The 17,160-nt window shown below is 37.0% G+C and overlaps 1 protein-coding gene across 1 annotated transcript; it reads left to right on the top strand.

The window, feature by feature from the left end:
- The first annotated feature begins 1,180 nt into the window (after positions 1-1,180).
- tent5bb (terminal nucleotidyltransferase 5Bb) lies at positions 1,181-15,334 on the top strand. The gene is made up of 2 exons (XM_079381139.1): positions 1,181-1,524; positions 12,813-15,334. Exons 1-2 carry the CDS (start codon positions 1,369-1,371, stop codon positions 13,836-13,838), a joined length of 1,182 nt encoding a protein of 393 aa, XP_079237265.1. The 5' UTR covers positions 1,181-1,368; the 3' UTR covers positions 13,839-15,334.
- Positions 15,335-17,160: the final 1,826 nt, after the last annotated feature.

Below are 17,160 nucleotides of genomic sequence, written 5' to 3'. Positions count from 1 at the left end.
TGCCAGTCGACTTGATGACGTCTTTTAAATGGCCAGCAGCTATAGATCACATTTCTATGACGGAATAGAAGCAGGATTAAAGTCATATACAAGCAGCGTTTCGAGTTAAGGACATTCTCTGTTTGCTATAAGGAGCCTGGGAAAATAAAGGATGTTTGCAGAGGTATGGCCTTACTGTTTGATCAGGTTATAAAAGGCCTAAACTTCCTTTGGGACTTATCAAATATAATACCAGACCCAAAGTTTAAGACTTCCAGGAGCCAAATCAACAAGGCAATAAATTGTATTTATAATATTGTTAAAACTTTACAGTTGTTCTACCTGACCTGACCCTTAAAATGACTTTCATTGGTGTTTCATTTGGCTGTTTATTCAGTCATAATAGATCCCTCTCTCTCTATACATTTGTATAAAACCATTTAATTTGAATCTCACCACATTGAACACAGTTTTGATTATCTAACAAAATACTTTAACAGGTCAAATATAGTTTTCACCGCAGCAGTCTCATTATCTCCTGTTTAGTTCATTGAAGGTGTCATATTTTCTCACATAACTCTTTTAGAACAGCTGCAACTGATAGATAGTGTCACAGTGGCACAGTAACCAGAGACAAATGGCATTAAACCATCTTAAAAAGGAATGAGAGAAATATATTTCTGTACAATCTACACTTATGTATAACCTATACAAATATGGTCTAATATGTACACTTTGGGTGCTAATATGCACCTTTAATGTACGTGTATGCATCCTTTAAAGGTGATCAAGGTAAAAATAAAATATGTACCTTTTGAAAAGGTACCACCCAAGTGACATCTTTTTCCATGAGAGTGTATATATACTTAGGCAAAATCTATTAAGTCAAACGCTTAAGGGTTTGTGCAACTCCTGGCAGTGAGAACACAATGTGAATACATTATCATAGATGTACTATACAGCAAACTAACTAGCTTGAGAATCCTGGTTTGTGTTTACAAAAACCCCAACACATGCTCCTACACAAACGCACGCTCCTCCCACAGCCAATGAGCGCAGCGGGGAATGTGACGTAGGCGAGGTGGGCGGGCACATAGACTTCAGATCTTATGGACGTTCTAATTATTCATAAAGCTGACCAATTGAGCCGCGTATGTAAATGAGTCCGGTTTAAATGTATTTGTAGGCTTATTCCAGACTTATTCCAGTGCTGGACTGAGACGCGTCAGTTCGTTTGTGCATCGGTAATTATCTGGATTCTGTTGCGTTGATAAAATAACCTTTAAAGTCCACGCTTTGAAACCGAATTGATGCTCTACTCCTAAACCGAAATAACCGGAGGTCATATAGTCGAGGCATCCAGCTGACATCCACCGAACAGATTTGGCCATGTCCTCCGCGGATGTGTCGGAGCAGAGCCGGCGCTGCTGTGTTTTGTCATGGGAGCAGGTGCAGCGTCTGGACTCCATCCTGGGAGAATGTGTCCCGATCCACGGCCGAGGAAACTTCCCTACACTCTCCGTTCAGCCACGGCATATCGTACAGGTACAGGATCTCATACTTACATAAGACACTATGAACCTCGGTCGAACTCGCTACTTTATGGTGTTTCAATGTTAAAAATGGAATGCAGTAAGAAATGTGGAGAGAACTCCAATTCAAGTGTTACAATAATTTAGAACATTCCTGAAGGATTCTAATGAATTCACTCTGACACAAAACAAATCAAGGCATTAAAAGTTAACACTGTAACGATTACAATTGATTTTCTATACAAAAACGTAATTTTACGTGTTGTTATATATATATATATATATATATATATATATATATATATATATATATATATATATATATATATATATATATATTATTTTTTTTTTTTATCATGTCAGTAAATTGGAGTTAGTTACTATGATCAAAGACACTGTATTTACATAAATGTTGGACTATTATTAGGGGCTGTATTAATTCTTGATTTAAGATTTGAAAAAGTTCTGTTTCCCAATTCAAACGAAACAGATAGGATTCTAATAATATTTCTGTACAGCACCAGAATGAAATAAATAAATAAATAAAATATTCCAAGTATATAGTTTATTATCGGAACTGTAGGCTCTGTTCATCATGGTTGCCAAGCGACGTAGAAACTGAATGTGTGGTCATAGGTATGAGTTTATTGGCTATTTTATAATGTTTCAATCTCATCCATGTAGAACAGGAATTATTGGATTTATGAAATCATATTTACAAAAGGATCATTGTTTATGAGAAATGATTTGTTAATCCATGCTATTTCTCCTGTGTCATGAATAGTTCACTGTCATTCAGGAAATAATTGCATGATTAATCTGGCTTTTTCAGCCGAACGGAAATTATAGTATTTAACTCATGTTTCAATAAAGATGTATTATTAATTTACTAATGTTTATGCATTGACAAATTGATGCACAATTTGTTACACTAAGGTATTGTTATAAAAATGTTAAAATACTAGTGTTTAAAGTTCTGTGGTACTTTTTTCAAGTGTAAGTTTTTAAGCATCTCTACTTAAGCATTTCGTAGCATCTCATCTTCATCGTACATTTCAGTATAATCTGTCAGTCATCATTTTCAAGATCATTTTTCATGATAATTATACTGTAATAGATACATTGTTTTGCAGTCAGTCATGACTTTTGCAGTCTTACTGGAAAAGGTTTATGTGGCAGCATTTCTTCCGTGCTGAATTCCAGCAGATATCAGCAGGTGTTTGTGCAATCGCTTCATTTATCTCACTTTAATCTATTTAACATCCAGAGAGACTCTTCATATTGTTTATGATATTATTCCATCAACAGATATACACTCAACAGATTCATTTTTAATAATAATAATAAAAAACAACTAGAATGAAGTTTTGAGTATAGATTATTTTTATTAGCAGAGATAAATGTTTCAAACTTTTACTTCTGTATACTTCAACATTTTGTGTGACTAATTTTGTGAGATTAATTAAAAAAGCCTCTGGGTCTGCTTTTTAGAGCCCAAGCCACTAAGGCGCAGAGCCCTCTTGTTCTTCTAAGGATTATTATTATTTATTTAATTAATTAATTCATTTTTATTTATTAATTTTTTTTTTTTTCGACTATCTGGGCACTTTTGGGGGCCTTAACGTGCTCAAAAACTCTTGAAAATTGGCACACACATTGGAATCCGTGGCCATTAGGACGCCACAGAGGCTGGAACCCGGGCAAGGCACAGGAGCTCTACGGCGCCCATTGAGCTGAACAACTTCCGCGCAGCATGTCATAGGCTCCGCCCAACAGGAAGTCGCTATTCAGGGCTGTTTAAAAAGCGCATGCTCTGGAATTTGATATACTCCTCTGAGGATTTCCAAACGATTGCCACCAAACTCGGTGAACATGTTCTCAAGATATTGGGGATGCTAAATTGCGAAGAGATTTTTGATATCTCGAACGGTTTGCCCGTGGCGAGGAGATGAAGTTATGGTGAAAAATGAGAAACAGGAAATGCCTATTAACAGCCACATACATTTCTGATTTTAATCAAACTTCAGTGGTTTGTTCGTTGTATGATACCGATCGCATTGATGTGACTATTAGGAGTCAAAGTTATAGCGCCACCAACTGGCTGCAGGAAGTGTGTTGTTTTCAAAATGCTTTGAATTCAGCATCTTATTTTTATTCGATTTGCTTCAATCTTCATCAGAATAATGTCAAAACACGGCCGATGTAAAACTGTGAAGGGAATATTGATATCTAAAATTATGTTGCCATGGCAACTTGTCAAACTTGAAAATTCTTTTCTGGTGATTTTGAGGCAGATAACATGTTTAGAATGTCATGAAACTCAACACACATATCAGTATTAATGATAGATAGACACTACCAAAAGCTCATAAACGGGCATGGAAGAGGCACTCTATAGCGCCACCTTTTGTCAAAACTGGGTTAGTTTTAGCTACAGACACCAAACTCGGTACATATATTGTTCTCATCAAGCCGGACAACTTTCTCATTTACAGTCATTGGCTATTTTTATTTTAATGTCAATTTTTGGGAATTTCAGGCTGCAAATTAATTCATACTCCTCCAAGCAGAAACAAGAAATTCACACCAAACTTTTTTCAACATGATGACAAGATACTGAAGATGCTAAATTGCGAACGGATTTAGGATATCTTGAATGGTGTTTTAATAGCAATTTATTAAAGTTACAGTAAAAAAGAGAGCACAATTTCTTTTTTTTTTTATCTTTTAAGAGCAGCTTCCAAACACTTCATAAAAAATTACATATACAGAACAAGTCATTCTGAGGAAATGTGATTAATTCCATGAATTTACAATAAATACACTATGGAGAGCAGAAAATTAAAAAAACTGACATCTGATGTCACTCTGCTTCTGTGTGTGGGGTGGGTGACTGTGTATGTTGAGTATGGGTTGAGGGGTGGGTGAGAGAGAGAAAGAGAGAGAGAGAGGGTCTGTTTAAACTTTTGATGCTTTAATAGTGGTTTAAAAGTAACAGTAAAACAGTTCAGCTGACAGATGCAGACTAAGCTGTAATGCAGGCAAAAATATTTCATGAATGCTTAGATCAATAAAATAGTTAAAAATTGCTTATAAATCATTAAAGGTTTTGATAACACTTCATAATAAGGTCTCATTTGTTAACATTAGGGAATGCATTAACTAACATGAATTAACAATGAAAAATATATTTCTACAGCATGTTAATTCTTCATTGATAGTATGAACTAATAATGACAATTTTTTTTACTGCATTTATTAATCTTTTTAATGTTAGAAAAATAGTCATGTTCAAAAGATACAACTTTAAATTTTAATAATGTATTAATACATTTTGGACTTAATATTAATTAACATTAATAAATGGTATATACTTATTGTTGATGTTAACTAACAACAGTTAAATAATATAGTTATTTTTAACATTGGTTAATTCACAAATAACATTAAGTATGAACAATATAATTTTACTTTATTTATTTGTGTTAGTAAAAATTATTCATGTTAGTTCAGGGAAAAAAAAATCGTGAAAAAATGCTTATAAATCACTAAAAGCTTTGGTAACTATAATAATGTCCCATTTGTTAACATTAGTAAATGCATTAACTAACATCAACTACCAATGACAAATATATTTTCACAGCATTTATTAATGTTTGTTGATGTTAGTTAATCAAAATGTTTGTTAATTCACAGTGCATTAACTAATGTTAAAAGATAAAACTTTAAATTTGAATAATGTTTAAGTTTTGAATATTAACTAACATTAATAAATACTATGACCTTTGCATGCGAAAGTTTGGGAACCCCTTGCAGAATCTGTGAAAATGTGAATAACTTTAACAAAATAAGAGAGATCATACAAAATGCATGTTATACATTTTTGTGCTACAAATAATAATTTGAAACTAATTTGATAATGACGTATGACATCCTTTTGAAATGACATCTGAACTTACATAATCTCATGGATGTAACAGTACAACAGTTCAGCTCACAGACGAAGACTAAGATGAAATGCAGGCAAAACTATTTCACAAATGCTTATAGATCATTAAAATAATTTAAAAAATGGTAATAGATCATAAAAAGTGTTGGCAACAATTTACAATAAGGTCTCTTTGGTTAACATTATTTAATGCATTAACTAACGTGAACTAACAATGAACAATCTATTTTAAGATCATTTATTAATTTTGTTTAATGTTAGTTAATACTAACATTAAAAATATTCATTTTTTGTTAATTCACATATAAACTAATGTTACGATACAACTTTAAATTGTAATAATTTATTACATTTTGAGCTTGACATTAATTAACATTAGTAAATGTTATATAATCATTGTTCATGTTAAGTAGTATAGCTAAGGAATATAGATTTTAACATTAGTTCATTCAAAACTAACAAACATATTTTTTTTTGTATTTTTTTACTGTATTTATTTTAGTTAGTAAACAATTGTTTATCTTAGTTCATGGTATAGTAACTGATGTACATTAACTAGAAATTCTTATAACCAAGTGCAGAAAGAACTCTCTTGACACAAATCACCACTATTTCATTTTTCACAATGGTATCATTACTACAGTGTTGCTTGGCTTACATTGGCCAGTTTAGCAGACAAAGTTGGCTTGCTTGTGGCACATAAGGTTAACAGTGGATTAATCCTGTTGGAAACAGTAGACTTGTGGGCCAGAGCTGACATGGCATCCGTGTGGTAAAGAGGAGCCTGCTAAGTCTTTCTGTTTGGCCAGAGTGTAAACTAAGTCCTCAGGATTACATTTTTTTTCTATTTGAAAAGATACACATACTCTATATCTAAGCCATTCCCATTGTTCCTGTCTTAGAACAGGTGCTTTTCTGAGTATGTGAATGGATGTCTTAAAGGAATTCATCCCTCCAGCATGTAACATAATCCTGGTTAAAACCAGGGCTGGAATCAGTGTGAGGTATAGATTACACCATTGGTCTCGAACGCAATTCCTGGAGGGCCACAGCTCGGCACAGTTTAGTTCCAAATCACACCTGCTTGGAAGTTTCTAGTGATCCTGAAGACCTTGATTAGCTGGATCAGGTGTGTTTGATTAGGGTTGGAGCTAAACTGTGCAGAGCTGTGTCCCTCCAGGAATGGATTTTGAGACCAATGGATTACACCATACACCCTTACCTGCGGGGGGAGCTAATCAACACAGCCTTTAAACCTTCTTTTAGTGTAAAATGCATCTTTTTTGGAAAACAGTGGTAATATTGACCTCCAGAGAAATTATATTTCTAGAAATTCAAGAATCTAAAAGTTTTGTCATCCTTTACCTGCCTGGTCTCATGGCATAAACGTACCTGGGGGCACTTTTTAGCGAGACGCGAAATATGTACCAATACATATCACTGCAGTTTCCAAAAGAAATGAACTCTAGAGGCAGTAAAACTCCGACGCCTTTTTTGTTCGGTAGCTCACGGAGCATGGAGACGTACTTGAGAGGTGAAGAGCTCCGGTTCCACAAAACAGTTCAAATCTGCATATAAGGAAGTTCAAATGGCATGTTTTTATATCAGTTTTGGATTTGTCAGCACTATCGGGTAGGTTTAGGGTTGGGTTTGGTGTAGGGCATATTTCCAACACGATAGAGCATTCATTTTTAGCGACGGCCCCCAGATATTTGAACTCTGAACTGCCGCAATACGTACCTGAAGCAACGTAATAAAAACACAGCAATACATATCTATATCAACGTAATAAATATGTGCCAGGGTTCACGTATTGAACCTGTGTTTTAGATTTAATTATCCTTCAACAGCGATGCTATAGTGCTACTGAAAATAAAAGGAAGTTCAAAGACAAAATTAAAAGATGGCTGAGCACTTGTTTCTCTGATGTGTATGGTTTATAAAACACCTTCAGTCTGTTCCTCAAACAAAGCTATTATTTGCAGTGTTGGGGAAAGTTACTTAAAAGTAATGCATTATTACAATATTGCATTATTCTCTAAAAAGTAACTAATTGCGCTATTTAGTTACTTTTTATGGAATGTAATTTATGTTACTTTTGCATTTTCTCATCAGGGCTAGGCTTGCTTGTTTGTTTATAATATAAAAGTTATATTTCTGGCAAATGTAAAAGCCCTTTCACACCAAAAGTGAAATGAATAAGCCTCAGGCTGAAGGAAATATAAATTCACGTCTGTACAGTAGAGGGCACAACTTAGAGGGCAGGTTTGTGTCATAATCTAAGTTTGCAGTTCACTGTTTTTATCCATTTTGAGGAATACTGAATCTGTTTGGTGCAAGTGAGATGAGTAAATGCATGTTCACATTTAGTCTAGAACTACAGTAACATGTTCACACAATGCACACAATGCCTCTGCACTTACTCCTGATTTCTGACAGGAGAGCTGTCATTCAATAAATGCGAAAACTTTTCCTGCAAATTTAAAAGTAATGTGTTACTTTACTAGTTACTTGAAAAAAGTAATCTCATTACGTAACTTGTGTTGCTTTTAATGTGTTACCCCAGCACTGATCATTTGGCTTCATAGTGCACGAGTCGTGTGGACCACTTCTATGGTGCTCTACATTCCTAGTATTCATTTTGAAAAGCGCTTTGGACATGCTGGGATTTTCTTTTGTCATCCACATAAAAAATGTCTTGGTATGGAATAGCATAAGGGCGAGCAAATGATGACACACTTTTCATTTTGGGTTGTTGTTTGGAAAATCTGATGAATGATTCTTTAAACAAAGTCTTTACTAATGGAGCACAGAACTGGTGTAATGGAAGTTACGTATGAGTAAGTGCTTAAAGCTTTATCCAAGCTTCATATAACACCTAGGATTATCCACATGGCCATCCAATAGCTAGAATTTCAAAGATTCCATTAAGTGAATTTTTGGGAAAGATTTAAAGGGTAAAATTCTTCATAGTCTATTCTAGTACAGTGGATTCACTGACTCATGTCCTGAGCCTGGGCCAGCGTCAGAGACTCGTAAGTGGTTCATTCATCCCTTTACATTTGGCAGTTCACTGTGCTCACAGTGGTTGTTGGTGTCCAGGGGGCAATGATGCTGTTCTGCTGGCCTGTTCCCCAGCCTGAACCTGTATTTGCCTAACAGTCATCCCAGAAATAAAACAGAGAACCTTTTTAGCTAGGTTGGAAAACAAAACAGGACGTGAGTTTACATGCCACCAAGGCGTTGTCAGCTACAGTCAGACAGTGCATTTGTGGCTTTTTTTTTTTTTTACAAGTCTTTCACATAGGGTCAAAGGAAGTAGCCTTGTGGTTTTACCTTGTACAGAATACCATATCTGGTTTAAACCAGGGATGCCTAATCCTACTTCTGGAGATCTACAGTACCTACCTGCAGAGTTCAGTTCCAATCCTAATCAAACACACCTATCTGTAATTATGCAGTACTGCTAAAGATCCTAATCAGCTGGCTCAAGTGTCGGAGGTGCTCGGGTTGGAGCTGAACTTTGGAGGTAGGTAGACATGATTTAAATCGTCAAACAAGGATTTTGCAGTATAGCAAGATGTTTTTATTTAAATGTGGTCTTAATTGTACAGATCACAAATGAGATCTCATTTCCCTTAAATAACAATGACATTAAATGGAGAAATTAGTCTCAGTAATCCTGCTTTGTAAAAGTGTCTTCTCCAAAATTTTAAGAACTTCCTAATGCAAGTCTTGAAAAATTTGTAAGAACATTATTATTTTTTGTTGTTGTTGTTGAAGCATGATTGGCTGAAGACTCACTGATCAACTCAGTGGAGATATATAGATATGGTAATCACAATAAGTGTGCACTATTTTTGTCGTCACTGGCTTGATGGGAGTTCAGCAATCACTTTTGCCTTTTATTGCGCCATGCATTTTAAATAGTTATTTTTAAAGAGCCCTTCTCAAGATTTTGCATTATTTGGCTGTCTTTTTAGAGTGAATGCACCCCCCCCCCCACTCTCTCTCTCTCTCTCTGTCTCTGTCTCTGTGTGTGTGTGTGCTGCTACTGAACATGTCCTGTGTATGAGCGCTCTTTAGTTCAGGGACAACTTCTCACTATTAACTATGACTTTTTTTTCCCTCTATAAACTCCTAATTTGATGCTTATTAATAGTTAGTAAAGTAGTTGTTAAGTTTAGGTATGGGGTGGATTAAGGGATCTAAAATATGGTCATGCAGAATAAGGCATTAATATTTGCTTTATAAGTGCTAATAAACAGCCAATATGCTTATATTACGCATGCTAATAAACAACTAGTTAATAGTGCATGCTGCCAAAAATGATTAATCGTAATTATAAAAAAAAAAAAAAAAATATCCCTATTTGAGTCTCAGATTTATGTTAGCCATCTGTCTGAAAGAGTTTGGTTCCCAATGTAATTAACTGGTTCTCCATGCTGAAAAAAAAGAAGCTTTGCGGCAGCTCTTTTTCATGGTCATTCAAATATAATAATTCATAATTCATAATTCCATAGTGGAAACAGATCTAAAAGATTAATTTTATGTCCCGACCTTTGCTATATTCCAGAAAACCAACATGTGTTCTGGAGCACTGTGTCGTTTTTCATCTTGAGTGCTTTTCCAGTGTCTTGTATTTTGTTTTTTACTCAGCTTTTTCACCTGGTTGTTTTTAGACTGGTTGTCAGAAGTGTTCAGACAGATATCTGGTGATGAAATTAAAAGTTTGGCATTTAGTTTCTGAAATGTACAGACACTGCTGGGATTATGTAACTCTGCAGACAAATAGGTCAACCAGTATCATGTGGTGGGATGGGTAGACAATGTGTAAGCCCACATTCATAAATCAGAGACAGACAAAGAGAAAGGAAAAAAGTGGTACAAACAATATATAGCAACGCACATTAACACCTTAGTCACTGCATAACAATACTCTGGTAACCACCCAGAGTATAGCAATGCTCTGAAAGCCACTTGTATCACTTTAGAAACCTCATATCAATGCTCTCACAACCACCAACAACACCCCTAGCATCATGGCAGTGGCGTTTTCTCCACTGGTCCACTTCTCTTCTGCTCTGGCTGGCCAATAGACTAGAGAACTAGAATAAAGAGTTTCACAGATTCTCAATTTTCTAGGTCTTTGACCCAGACTAAATCACATCTTTGGCTTTCAAATGTCAATTTGAGTGGAGATTCTCCATTTCTTCAGTGCTCTTGGATGCACTACTGGGTTGGTTAAATATGTGGGTCACTCTCAATCTAATATAACGCTCCATTTATTTTATAGCTATTTCGGTCTAATCACTGAGAATGTCAATTGTTTTAAAAGTTGTTTATTAGCTGATGCCAGCTGGCTTTGGAGCCTTCTTGGAGGCCTTCTTGTCTTTGTGTGTGTTTGAGAGAAAGATGTACAGATTAGAAGGACAGAAAAGCAAGAAAGCTGCCAAGGCCAGCAGTGACTTGTCATTTCCCAGGGAAAACAGAATCCTTTCTCTAGTTAAGAGTTACATCTCAGTTCTCACCTGTGTCCAGCCTGATAGAGGTGTGTGTTTGTTTCTGAGAACAGACGCTTACTAAGGTTACAGTACTGCACTGCATGAACCTCAGAAAGAAAGGTTACCATTTCCTTCTATTGTAGCTGGTCTGTTAAACCAACATAATTCCTCTTCTTCTTGAATGTGTAGACTTGTAGTGCCTTCAGTGGTGAAACTGTTTGCTTTGCATTGTGGATGGTGTGACCAGGGTTGCATTTATCCCCGCAGTTTATGTATTATTGCAAGCCTTATTCACAAAGTTGCAAGCCCATCATTCAGAATTCACAAAATCACCTCTTACATGATTGATTTTTATCTATTTTGTCTGAATTGGTTGCTTTTTCAGTAACCAGTTAGTGAGAGTGTAATACTACCTTGCTCTGTTTTACACATTTTACCATTTTTAAATACATTCCACAAGATTTCAAAGATTTGAATTTCAAATGCTCTATGCAATGGCATCTAATGACACATTGATCAGTTATATTGATCATATCAGGTAGTGACATCATCCTTCAGGAAATTACATCAATATAAAAATTGGCATCATGAAGCAATTGTGGCTCCTCATTGGTGGTCCTATGCCGTACAGTGAGAGAGGTTCAAAGATGCCCATTGTCACGGTCTTGCGACCAAAGATTGCCTAAGATAATTTTCTGACAGTGTCAGAAATTCAGCATGATCATTGCACAGTGCTGCTACAACCCATGTTTACTGACCAGCCAATCAAAATGCGACATGAACTCAACACGTCGCTAAAACATAAAACTGCTTACCTCAAGCTCTTACCTCTTTCTCTTTCGCCGTTTACCACTAGCGCATACTGATGATGTTTTATTCTGCTATAGTGACGTGTGTCAATAGATGTCATCATTGTACAGTCTTACCTAAATTTATTCAATATTTAGGTTGTGTAACCAAAACCAACGCTAAGTCAAATTGGCATCAAATTCTGATGTCAACCCAGTTTTCATTCTCAACCAAAGTACTACATCTGTTCGACATCATGTCCAACGTCAACCTGACGTTATATTGATGTCCTGTGCCTGCTGGGAAGACTGAGTCCAATTGCTCCCGAGTTTGTAAAAATATGGTCTTGGACTTGTGACTGAACGGTCACTACAACACTGTCTTAAGCATTCCATCCCCTTTCATAAAGTTACATGAATCTGTGTCAAATTTGTGAAAAAAAAGGTCATCACGCTTAAAGGTAGGGTAGGTGATTTCAGAAAGGCTAGCGATAGCAAGTTAACTTTGAAAGCAAGATCCCCACCCTCCCTGCATAATCGCTCTGCAAAGCCACACCTCCCCCAAAACATACAAACACACTCAGGCAGACCAGAGACTAACCTGCGACACGATGAGAGATTGAGAAGCGTTTGTGGAGGATTGAATGCAACAGTCAGATTACCGCACATCTCATTCACTGGTGAGAAAACATTACAGTACAAAGCGCATAATGTTACAATAATAGCGCCTTTCATTCACGCTGGAACGCGCTGATGACGTATCATGTCTGTGCAAACAGGGCGCGCAGAGGTATGCAAATACATATTTGACAGGCAGACAGGACAGCCTATCGTAATGTTTGGACTGAACATTTTGATTGGACAAAGTTTTTTGGGTCCTACGCCTTCTACAGAAGATGTAAATACATATAAATACATTTTGACCACTTAACTTAATGAGTGCTATCGAGATGTGAAGAGACTTTCAACCAGCAAAACAAAAAATTTTTTTTGAACCAAATCACCTACCCTGTCTTTAATAGCCTAAAATAAATTCCTTCTGTGTCTGCTTCTTCTGTAGGTGGTGCGTGCTCGTCTGGAGGAGCTAGGCGTAGCGGTGCGTGATGTGAAGCTGAACGGCTCAGCTGCCAGTTATGTGCTCCATCAGGACACTGGCCTGGGCTACAAAGATCTGGACCTCATCTTCGGCCTGAGTCTGACCGATGACAGGACCTTCCGTCTGGTGAAGGACGTGGTCCTGGACAGCCTCCTGGAGTTCCTGCCTGCTGGCGTGAGCCGGGGCCGCATCACCGCTCTGACCCTGAAGGAAGTGTACGTGCAGAAGCTGGTGAAGGTTTGCAACGACACGGACCGCTGGAGCCTCATCTCACTTTCCAACAACACTGGCAAAAATGTGGAGCTCAAGTTTGTGGACTCCCTGCGACGGCAGTTTGAGTTCAGCGTGGACTCTTTTCAGATCGGCTTGGACTCGCTGCTGCTTTTCGACCGCTGCTCCGAGACGCCCATGTCCGAGAGTTTCCATCCCACTGTGCTCGGAGAGAGCATGTACGGAGACTTTGAAGAAGCGCTGAGACACCTACATGCCAAAATCATCGCTACGCACAGTCCGGAAGAGATCCGTGGCGGCGGGCTCTTGAAGTACTGCCACCTGCTGGTAAGAGGTTTTCGTCCAGCGTCCGAGGCACAGATGAAGATGCTCCAGCGCTACATGTGCTCACGCTTCTTCATCGACTTCCCTGACATCAATGAGCAGCAGAGGAAGCTGGAGGCGTACCTGCAGAACCACTTTAACGGCATGGAGCACAAGCGTTACGATTGCCTGGTGACTCTCCATCGCGTGGTGGATGAAAGCACCGTGTGTCTCATGGGTCATGAGCGGAGGCAGACGCTCGCACTCATCTCCTCTCTGGCGTTACATGTGCTGGCCGAACAGAACGCCATTCCTGCACTGTCTAACATTACGTGTTACTACCAACCGGCGCCCTATGTCAGGGACGTCAACTTCAGCAACTACTATGTAGCACATGTGCATTTGCCAATTTCCACCTGTACCAACTCCTATCAGACATGGCTGCCTTGTAGCTGAGCCATAAAGGGACGAAAACACTGCTTGCTTTTTTTCAGATGATGTTTGGTTAAAATCCTCAGACTTTCCAGGGGGAATCTCTTTAAAACATGTCTACGTAACAATTCACAGAAAAGGAACATATGTTTTGCGTAAAGAAATTACCATTTCTCAATTATGATTCTCGTTAGACTTTCATATTTTTCATGAGAATGAAAGTGAAAATCTAGACATTATAACAAATACTACACATTTTAGGATTTGGAAAATTTAATTTTTCTTAAATTATGATGACAAAAAAGTCTCAATGGTCTTAAAAGTAGGCTTAAATTTCTTTATGCATAATATACTTTCTTTTCTTTTTTTTCCTTGTGATTTTGGACTGAAATATGACCCAGACATGTTTTTTGTAAGGTGTAATGAGATTCGCTATCCAATTTTATTTAATTTTTTTCTTTTGTGCAAAATTGGATAGAGACCAAATGTGAGATATTGTGTCTTTATGTGGATGCCACCAATCCACCCCAGTTTCACTGAACACTTTTTTGAGGATTTTGTCCAGTGCGGATGAAACAACAACAATGAACATTGGGAAGAAGGTGGGAAAATATCTAAAGCACTTTTCTACTCTATGTACGTGTAACCCATTCATGTTTTATAAGTGAAACATTTTTAAGTTATGAAACAGCTTTTGTTGAAGTTATGAAAAAAAAAATTAAACAAAATCAAGAAAGCAGTAAAGCTGGGAGACTATGTTTAGTTCTGACCATGTTATGCAACTTTCCTTGTTTAAAAACTGAGGACCAAAGACTTTAGATGTAGCAGTTTACGTGGACTGTTACTTCTGTGACTTCAAGTGCCTGAAACCAACTACAAACTGACATGTATGTAAATTAAAAATGTTTACTTTTTTGTTCTCCAGGCTACTGTATAGTACAGTATTTTTTATTATCAGGGCAAGGGCATTTCCTTTCCAAATCATAATAAAAAAAAGTAATATAGCTAAAATTGCTCATAGTCCTATATTTGTAGAAATGCTTGTGCACACGTGCACATATATCAAAATAAAAAGAGTATAGGAAAATAATCATATTCACGGAGTGTTACAAAATAATCATGAATGTTCCTAAACTTTATGGTGAATGCTATTTTTACTACAGTATTTGTATTTGGACACTTAATTGCTTTTTTTTTTTTTTTTTTTTTTTCCCTAGCATTAGATAACAAGATATCAAAAAGTGCCTTAAAAAAAGTATTATGACACTAATGAAATAATTCATTGCTAATGTGATGAACCTGTGGTTGCTCTATAGGACACCTCTGTGAATTTGCAGAGAACTTCCTTCACACATCCACTAAAAATCTCCAGTTGATTGACAAAAAAATGACCTGGACGCCAAATGATTAAAAGTCATTTCAAAAATGGCTCAGAAAAGTAGTTGTAGTTTTGAGAAAAGATATAGCAGCATTTGAGCACAGATGCCGTATTTTATTATCTAATAAAGTGACATTTAGATATTTTAATGTCTGAATACTTTTTGGGGCCACTGTTATGTAGGTCTGTGGGATGTGGAGGCTTTATGTCTGTCATAGGGCAGGTAGTGCTTGTGTTGGCCGTGTTGAGCTCATTGTTGCTGAGGACACAGCTGATGAACAGCTGTTAGGAGAGCAGTGAATGTGCTGCTTGCTGAATATGCAGTTTAGAAACAGACACTCCACGTGTTGTTGTACTCTGTGTATATGCTACAGGCCATCATTCAAGCACTGGCGTCATGGTACCTAATGTACCACTGACTAATAATATCATTCGGTGTGACAAACAGGAAGCTGTGCCATGGGCTGTTCTTAAACTGAGATATCAGGTGTGTACAGCACATGTGTTCAGCTCAGAAAGGACTTTTACTGCTTTTAACCCTTGTGAAAAAGAAGTACAATGAATGTGCACTTGTAGTGTACTTCAAATCTTTATAGGATATTAAAAAAATGAAGAAAACAACGTTAATTAAATAAAAGATCCTTTGTGTTTGCTTAAAGAGAGTTCACGTTTATGATTCTTAGAGGGATAGTTTACAAAAAATAAAACTTCTGTCATTAATTACTCACCTTCATGTTGCTCTAAAACCTGTAAGATCTTTGTTCATCTTCGAAACACACATGAAAATATTTTTGATGAAATCCGTGAGATTTCTGACCCTCCATAGACAGCAATGCAACTGAAATGTTATACAACTGAGATGTATATATGCTTTTTTTTTCTCTTTCAAAACAAAACCATTAATCTGGCTCGCTTGTTCGGAAAATGGGTAATGTAATTGGTTTAACTCCATCTTGAACAGGCACTGCCATTGGTCGCCTGGTAAATGCACAGCACAGAGTTGCACAATACAGTTTGGTTTTACAAAGTTCGTTGTATGGAAGCAGAATAATGACATTAGTTTTTGAAACATAAAGCATGCTGAATTCCACAAATCGAAAAAAAAAAGATGCATTGCAATTAACAGTGCTTGCATTTTAATGCCTTGTATTTCCGGGGCTTGCATTTTTAGGTCCTGAAATTGAACATAGTTGTTTATTTAAACTGTGAATATTTCAATTCTAAATATTTTTCATAATTAAAAATTCAATAATTCATATTCACCTTACAGAATTCACTTCCAAAATATTCAGTCTGTTTAAAAATGCGATGTATAATATTCGACAGGCAAGTTTCGGTCATTTTATTTCACTTTCCGAATTCGCTGCCACAAATTCAGTGGTTAAAATTCTGCAGAAAATTCGGCGTTGCACATCCGGGACCCGCAGGAATAGCAGTAGAGCACCGATGCATGATCTCCAGCTAATGTTAGCCGCTCACCAGCAGGTGGCGCAATCGGCTGTTGATGAAGGATTCACAAAAACTGATTTGCAGAAACGGAGCAAGGGCTAAGTAGAAGTTTTGATGATTTTTTAATCTTTATTTCGGTTGCTTAGTTTCTGTAACTTTGTATCATGGCTTGTGTGACTGTGCTGTAATACTGGGGTTCCCCGTCACACTCCAGCATTCCCAGAGGACGCGTAACGCGTCATTATAAATATTAATTTGTCCATGGCAAGCGGCAACCTGCCGCTCCCTCTAGTGAAACCAACACGGAAGTGATTAAAACTGCAATTCATCGACTAGCCGCTGGAGGCTGGCTCCAAAAGGGAGTCAATCACATTGACTCTCCATGTTAAAATGCCCAACTTTATAGTAGAAAAAAACATGTTTACAGCCTGGTACAAAAATTTATTTTGGTCTATATAGCTAATTTTGCCCTTCGTGACAACTGTGAGGGGGGTGAATTTTTTTTTATAACTCATCCAT

The sequence above is a fragment of the Barbus barbus genome (genome assembly GCF_936440315.1).
Source record: "Barbus barbus genome assembly, chromosome: 27".
Lineage (NCBI taxonomy): Eukaryota > Metazoa > Chordata > Actinopteri > Cypriniformes > Cyprinidae > Barbus > Barbus barbus.
Note: the sequence above shows the minus strand (reverse complement) of the source record. Positions and strands in the feature narration are given on the sequence as shown.